The 7,984-nt window shown below is 43.5% G+C and overlaps 1 protein-coding gene and 1 pseudogene across 1 annotated transcript; one reads left to right on the forward strand and one right to left on the reverse strand.

Moving 5' to 3' along the window:
• Positions 1-339: 339 nt before the first annotated feature.
• LOC136507966 (homocysteine S-methyltransferase 3-like) lies at positions 340-4,163 on the forward strand (annotated as a pseudogene).
• A 500-nt stretch (positions 4,164-4,663) lies between these two features.
• On the reverse strand, positions 4,664-7,614 carry LOC136507930 (26S proteasome non-ATPase regulatory subunit 11 homolog). The gene is made up of 2 exons (XM_066502524.1): positions 7,366-7,614; positions 4,664-6,179 (listed from the first exon to the last, which is right to left on the reverse strand). The coding sequence occupies exons 1-2, from the start codon at positions 7,597-7,599 to the stop codon at positions 4,887-4,889; spliced, it is 1,527 nt and encodes a 508-aa protein (XP_066358621.1). The 5' UTR covers positions 7,600-7,614; the 3' UTR covers positions 4,664-4,886.
• Positions 7,615-7,984: the final 370 nt, after the last annotated feature.

Genomic DNA, 7,984 nt, shown 5'->3' on the forward strand with positions numbered 1-7,984 from the left:
CAGATGACATTCACAAATACAAAACTAAATCGATTTTCAACAAAGCTAAAAAAAACAGAGTAGGCTGGCCAGTCGCCAGCCACCCTGCGGCTGGCTCCGCTTAGGGCGGGTTTAGTTGGCAAATTTTTTTGGTTTTGATTATGGTAGTACTTTTGTTTTATTTGGTAATTAAGTGTTTAATTATGGACTAATTATGTTTGAAAGTTTTGCTCGTGATTTCAGGCCTAGCTCGTCGCGCGGGACCCCAACGCCGCCTACTCCGCTCTCCCCGAACAAAATCCAGAAACCCCCCAACCCCTCCTCCATTCCTCCAAATCGAAGCCTTGCCTAGCCTAGCCTTGCACGCCGAGGAGCCGCCTCCAGTGGCAGCAGGAGCAGGGGGTAGGGGCCGAGACGAGACGGTGGGGACGGCAGCCGGCGCCGCGGAGGGGGCGGTGCGGCGGTGGGCGCCTGGTCCTGGACGGCGGGCTGGCCACGGAGCTCGAGGCCAACGGCGTCGACCTCAACGACCCGCTCTGGAGCGCCAAGTGCCTCCTCTCCTCCTCGCACCTCATCCGCAAGGCAAGCCACCCCCCCGAACCCCAAAAACCCCACTCTTGGTGTGAGGCGCATTCTGCCGCCGTTCTGTGCTTCCCTATAAAGTTGGAAGTCGGGTGCTTTCCGGCGATCTGTTGGATCTCCGCCCTCTGTTCTTCGAGCGAGGGAGAAGCCAAGCGCGCGGCGATGCGGCCGTGCTGCAAAAATTTAATCTTTTTCCCCCCTTTGTTTGTTCTATATTCGAAACAATTAACAAGTGACGAGCTGAGATTTTGACGTGGGATGGGATCGACGCGTCACTGCTCGTTAATACTGGAGTAGTTTGTTGCAAGGTAGGAGTGGGGATGCTTTCTTTTTGTTTTCATGGTCCAAGGGTGTTGGAAGGAAATATCGTTGCAACAAAAGAATATTTGGGAACGTCCGTCCCCACAGCTAGTTGCTGGTACCACATCGTGAACAGGACAGTAGCATATAGGTATGCTGTGGAGATTTGAATAAAAGCCCTTGCTTGCTGCCGAATTGGCTTACGCGTCTATGTGAGTGACTTAATTCGGTGGTCGTTCATGAACAACTTTATGCTAGAGCCAGTTTAGTTCACTTCATTTTGCCAAAATTTTCAAGATTCCTTGGACGCATGCATGAAGCATTAAATATAGATAAAAAATAAAACTAATTACACAGTTTAGACGAAATCCACGAGACGAATCTTTTAAGCCTAATTAGGCTATGATTGGACACTAATTGCTAAATAACAACGAAAATGCTACAGTAGCATTTCGCCAAAAAAATTGCCAACCAAACAGGATTTTGACCTTGCCCTGGACCAGAGCAGTCTTGGGCGCATACTGTGCGTGTGTCCTCGTTGGGCCCAGTTTAGTTGCCGAAAATTTTGGCAAAACGATACTGTAGCATTTTCGTTGTTATTTGGCAATTAGTGTCCAATCATAGTCTAGTTAGGCTTAAAAGATTCGTCTCGTGGATTTCGTCTAAACTGTGTAATTAGTTTTATTTTTTATTTATATTTAATGGTTCATGTATGCGTCCAAAGATTCGATGCGACGGGGGAATCTTGAAAAATTTGGCATTTTGAAGGGGAACTAAACAGGCCCTTGGTCTTATCCAGACCCAGTCACCCAGACTTATCCTCAAGAATCTTATGCTTGATCAGGACCTCAACTGAGTCCTTCACTATGGAAATCAGAATCAGAGCTCATTTCTGACCCAACTCATTATGGAGGCTGGACATGGACATCCGGGGAAAGGTGTTTATGTGATTTATTCCCGAAGATAGTTCTGGGCTAATATGTGTAAACTTCTATGTTAACAGTGAACTGAACTGAATAGCAATTTTCTGTCATGAACTCGTGATCGTCTTGCTCAAATCCCGTCTTTGTTCTGCCTGCAGTTACCTAAGCAACAACTTATATCCTTTTTTGTATTATGATTTTGATTTAAATAAATAATTCTTGTTTCATTGGAAAACAGTCGTTTTCAGATTGCCATGGCACATTAATAACCCTTTATGTATCTGGTGAACCAGGTCCATATGGACTATCTGGAAGCCGGTGCAAACATTCTAATCACGGCATCGTATCAGGTCCCATGCTTTAAACACTCAACTTTTCAGCTTCATGTGATGTCCATTTGTCAATGATACTGACAGTCATCTTGGGTACTGCAGGCCACTATTCAAGGGTTTGAATCAAAGGGCTTTTCAAAAGAGCAAAGTGAAAACTTATTAACAAAGAGTGTTGAGATTGCACTGGAAGCTCGTGAGATGTTCTTGAAGGAACATTTGGAGAAATCCATTCCTATACAGCATCCTATTCTGGTTGCAGCATCTATAGGGAGTTATGGGGCTTATCTTGCTGATGGCTCTGAGTACAGGTATTTATAACTACTTAATGACACAGATTATGTTTTCACATACTTATGCCAGACACTCACTTTTGTTTCGCTGTAAATAGTGGGGATTATGGTGAAGCTGGTACAAAAGAGTTCCTGAAAGATTTTCATCGGCGGAGGCTTCAGGTTCTTGCTGAAGCAGGCCCTGATTTGATTGCTTTTGAAACGATCCCCAACAAACTGGAAGCTCAGGTCAACTACATCGTGATCTGAATCTTTTGCCTGCATGGCTTTCCTTCAACTCAAAAGATGGAGTGCATATTGTGAGTGGTGACTCGTTAATTGAATGCGCTACTATTGCTGACAAGTGTGCAAAGGTTGGTGCGGTCGGGATAAATTGCACACCTCCAAGATTTATTCATGGACTGATACTCTCCATTAGAAAGGTATCCCCAGTGTCCACCACATTTTGCACAGTACTCACCACATTTTTTTCCCCTCAATTACAAATGGATGTTCCTCTTATCCCTGCGCAGTGCATATATGATTTCCATTCTTGTTTTCCCTTGGCACAAATCACTGTGTTGTGGAGGCTGCAGTTCTGTTTTATCTGACTAACTTTGTTGCGTTACCACAGGTCATGGACAAGCCTATTCTGATATATCCCAACAGTGGTGAAAGATATGATGGTGAAAAAAAGGAGTGGGTGGTAAGTTCATTGAGCAAACTTAAGCTTATTCATATAATCATATATAGCAGCTGTCTTCTTCGGAACATGAAAAAACAAGGGAATATTTAGTTTTATCACTTTCATATTGTGCATGTGATTTGGGGTTCTGAAACCACCAAATATAAAAACATAAATGCATGCAATGTACTTCCCTAGGTGCTAGGAATTGTACAGCTAGAGCTTGTTGTGGTCTCTTTCTTTTTCCACCAAAAACATGGCTATTCAGTCTTGCATCAGTGGAAGCATGATAAAGGGGAGATGTGTTCTCTTATTTTGTTTTTCCTCTGAATGAATACATATGCATAGCCAACAATGTGCATTTTTATATTATCCTCTTCAGCACTTTTCCTTGTTAAATACAAGCCGTCCTTTAGAATTTCGAAATTAAATATAGTATGTGACGATAAGCCTGAGATGGTCTAAGCTCTGGAAGCTTCATATTCTGTGCAGGAATCCACTGGTGTATCAGATGGTGATTTTGTTTCTTATGTAAATGAATGGTGCAAAGATGGGGCTTCGCCTATTGGGGGCTGCTGCAGGACAACTCCAAACACTATCAGGGCCATACAAAGAACTCTAAACCAAGGCTTCAACGAGCAGCACTTACCTGTAGCATAGAGCTGTGCTCTACTCCGGATGAGCTCCTCCTAGCAGTACCATGAGCTATATCCCTGAGATTCCTTAACCAGCGAACCAATATAATGTTGCATGTTCTCTTGCAAATGAGATGTTCTGCACCTATGTTTGTAAATAATAACGGTGTATTTCTGGGTTAGCTATCCTACTTGGAGGTACAACCGGTGAAGGGTGAGGAAGTAGCAACAATGATAGAGTTCTACTACTGAGTGAGGAAAACTACTTGCGGCTGAGTTAATGAAGCTTAGTAACTACCATTATTTAGAGTTAAAGAGTTTGTATGACAGTTGCTCTGGAGATGTTATCTTTAATAAGTGCCAATGTTACTGCTACTTCCCTGAGAACTATCAATCATATGTAAGTTCTGTTTGGTAAACCTGCATCTACTGAAATGAAGATTTTATTACTTATGTTACTGCTACTTTCCTGTGAGCTGTGTTAAATCATATGTAACTTTTGTTTGACAAACCTGAATCTCCTGAAAAAAAAGATCTTATCACTCCTCTTTCGTCAGCACACAACAATGAGGACATTTGATTTACCAAACAGAAGTTCATTTTTACAGAAAGTATGCGATTTGATGACAAATACTAACCCATATCCTTGCATGAATTGTTACGCCAGCTGCTTTCTTCCGCATACGTTTCGCCCCTTTGACAAATGCAACTATGCAAGAAAGAGGCATTCGTTTCGTCGCTTCGACATATGCTACAAACAGCCATACAAAAATTCATACGGCCAGTTAAACAGAAACGGTGTACTATCGTGTAGCATTTAAACGGTGTGTAAATAGGATAAACGACCATTTAGACAAACAGTGACTATCCGACATCTAACAAATGGCTAGCATGTCACCTGTTCACAACAGGTGCAGAGGTAGCTAACCTGGATTTTCACGCCAGTGGAAATAATATAAAGTAGGAAAAAGGAAATAGTGTTAAACAGTACTTCCATCATCCCGAAACAAGAGTATCCATGAGCAATATGGCTAATTGTAACCCAAACAGTCCGCCACCCGAAAAAGAAAAAGAAAAAAAATTGCAGAATAAGATGACACTTGGAGAGCTAAAGTATGGTCAACTGAACTGACAGTAGACCGTGAAAAGAAGTTAACAACACCTAGGTCGTCCACTGCATCTCAGGCCATGATCTTGGCCGATCTCATGTACAGGCTGTCCACAACCTTCCCGACATTCGTGATCGTTTCAAGCGTGGCAGGGAAGATCTCCTCAGTCTTGCTGTCCTCGAAGATGATGAGGCAGCCAGCGCCTTGATCTAGTGTCCCTGCGAATTTCTTGTCAAGGATCATCTGGGACAGCTTCTTCTCAACATGGTTGATTGGCAGCTCAATCATCTCTGCAATGTGGGCAATCTCCACCCTTGAGTAGGGCTCAATCAACCTGCAGAGGTTCTGCTCCAAGAGAGTATCATACAGTGAAGAAAGGTGCCTGTGGACAATAGGATCTTCTTCCAGCTGAGCTTTGTAATCACGGAGAGCAGTTTCGAAGTACTTCAGAGACCTTTTGGAATAGGCATCGGCCACAGATTTCATAGCATCAACATCAGGACCCAGATACTTCAGGCCAGCCTTTGATGAGATGATTCCTGCAACATCATCAGCTTGGTTGACCATTATCTTGCACAGAAGCATGTACTTCAAGCTGAAGATGGCCTTGGGATCTTCCAGTGAACTAAAAGCTTCAAATGCTTCGAAGAAGTAGCTGTAAGCAGTCTTGTAATCCTTCTCTTCAGCATGAAGGATTCCGCTCTGCAGATCAATAGTGCCCTGCTGAGATGGTGGCACGTAAATGGCATTGGCTGCAGTTCTTGCAGCGGTCAGAGAAGCTTTGGCTTTTGGAAGGTTTCTCAGAGAGAAATGGAGCTTGCTCTCCAGGAGGTCAATGTCCACAAGAAGCAACTTGTCATCCAGCCTCCTGACTTCCTTGATGAGTCCAGAGAGGAGTGTGAGGGCCTCAGTATACTCCTGATTCTCTAACAGAAGGGCTGCCAGCCTTGCTTCCACACGCTGCCTGAGGAAGGTTCGCTTCTCCGCACGGGTCCATTCTACCATCTCCTTGCACAGTGAGATCTGAAGCTCAGATGTTCCAGGTATCTTGGCAACGGCATCAATGATGCCACGCACAATCTTCGCGGTCTTTGCCTTAGGGATCAATGTAAAAAAGGGCCTGAGCTGGGTCAAAAGGTTCCTGAGATCCTCAGCTCTGTTCTCTTTTGTGAGGTAGTTTGTGAGATTCGTAATGGCAAGCTCTTTTACTCTCAGTGCATCCGCTGATGAAGAGGGATCCTCAAGCACATGGTAGAGGATTGAGATGGACTCCGAAGCGTCCTTGGCCTCCTGAGCTTTTGCTATGGACCCAGTGGTAGCAGGGAGGTATGAAGATTGCATCGATGAAGACATGGTGACTTCCCACTGCAAGAGAGATGAACACAATAATATATTAGAAATGGTGAACAGAGCCCGGTCAATATGAGTAGTAGAAAATTATTACATAATACAATACAAAGTGCTGATAATTATGGAATCCATATGTACGTACTACCCGCTGTCAGAAGAAATAAATCGTTTCAGACATACTATATCACTTGTTTTTTTGCCCCATATATTTGATTTGTCCAAATAATCATGCTCTAGAGACGGGAGGTAGAATGACAAAATTTGTACAAGTGCTGATAATTATGGAATCCATATGTATGTACTATCTGGTGTCGAAAAAAAGAAGTCGTTTCATATATACTATATCACTTGTTTTTTTTTCCTTATATTTGATTTGTCCAAGTCATCATGCTCTAGAGATTGGAGGTAGAATGACGAAAATTCTACCCACACCAAAGCAAATAGGTAAAACTTTCAACAGATCAAGTAACCACGAACCACAGCATCTTGGTTTTTATTGTTATTGCCAAGTCATAAAGAAAGAATCCATATGTATGTACTCTCTGCTGTCGAAAAGAAGAAGTTGTTTCATACATACTACATCACTTGTTTCTTTCCTTATATTTGATTTGTCCAAAACATCATGCTCTTGAGATTGGAGGTAGAAATAGAATGATGAAAATTCTACCCACACCAAAGCAAACAGGCAAAACTTTCACATATCAAGTAACCACGAATCACAGCATCTTGGTTTTCATTGTTATTGCCAGTCATCAAGAAAAAAACTGACAGGTAACAAGCAAAGGAACAGGTTTTGGGAGAATTAGCTACTGGAATACAGACATATCAAATCCCTTGCCTTTCCCCACAGGGGCACCCATACAAGGGACTCTGGGTAATCGATTACTCGCATATCAAATCCTGGAATCTCCCCACAGGCGCAAGGCGCACTACTTGGTTATCTGTTAAAACATTACGGGTCACCATGACACTGAAACTGCAAGCAAGCCGTATTGTTTGTAACAACACGAGCAAACGCACAAGCGGCGGATCCAGTATAGGACATGCGTAGCTCTTCCGTTTTTGGCAAAGAAGATCGAATCCATTGGGTTTAGCACATACATGTAAATTGGGTCAGATCTCAGATTAGGGTTTCGGGATGCTCGATTTCGCACAGCAGGCAGGGAGGAAAGGGAGCGGTAGGGGAGGGAGGGGTGTGTACCAGGAGGAGACTCGTCGCGGCGAAGGTCACAGTGAAGAGGGCGCCGCCGCTCGCCCCGCCGTCGACGCCGGAAAAAAGAAGCCGAGTCAGGGCAGACGTAGTCGGAAGGGCAAACAAACGATTTGTTTTTCTTTTTCTTGCGAAGAAAGAAGATCGATGACCGGGAGATATCCTACTATAGGTCGGTGGGCCGACTTCGACTCCAGCAAGACAGGAAAAGATGGGCCAGCCCATATATTAAGACCAGGCCTATAGATTGCTGGGTCCGCGTGCCGTACGTCATGCCAGCTTCGGCCCACTAGCTCTGTTGTTGCCGTTGTCGCTCCAATCATCGCCTCGTCTTATGGGCCGTGGCTGCCGTTCACCGTTCAGATTGAGTCCACGCCAATTGAAGCTGTCTGTACTACCCTCTCATCTAATTATTATTTTTCTCTCAAAAAATCTAATTATATTATTAAATGATAAAGAAAATTATCAAAAAAATTTAAAAAAAAATAGTATATACGAAAATATTTTTTCACGACTAGATAAAGAAAATTAACAAAAATACTTCAAAGGTCGTCCTTTGTACGACATGACAGAAGGTGCACGAAGTAAAGACTTGCCGTGCTATATCGGC

Source organism: Miscanthus floridulus, chromosome 15 (genome assembly GCF_019320115.1).
Source record: "Miscanthus floridulus cultivar M001 chromosome 15, ASM1932011v1, whole genome shotgun sequence".
Lineage (NCBI taxonomy): Eukaryota > Viridiplantae > Streptophyta > Magnoliopsida > Poales > Poaceae > Miscanthus > Miscanthus floridulus.

Excerpts from the sequence above, each read along its gene's own strand:
- LOC136507930 (XM_066502524.1), bottom strand. The coding sequence starts at position 7,599 with ATGGGCTGGCCCATCTTTTCCTGTCTTGCTGGAGTCGAAGTCGGCCCA. Across the intron at positions 6,180-7,365 it reads CCGCGACGAGTCTCCTCCTG|TGGGAAGTCACCATGTCTTC; the intron begins GTACACACCCCT and ends TCTCTCTTGCAG.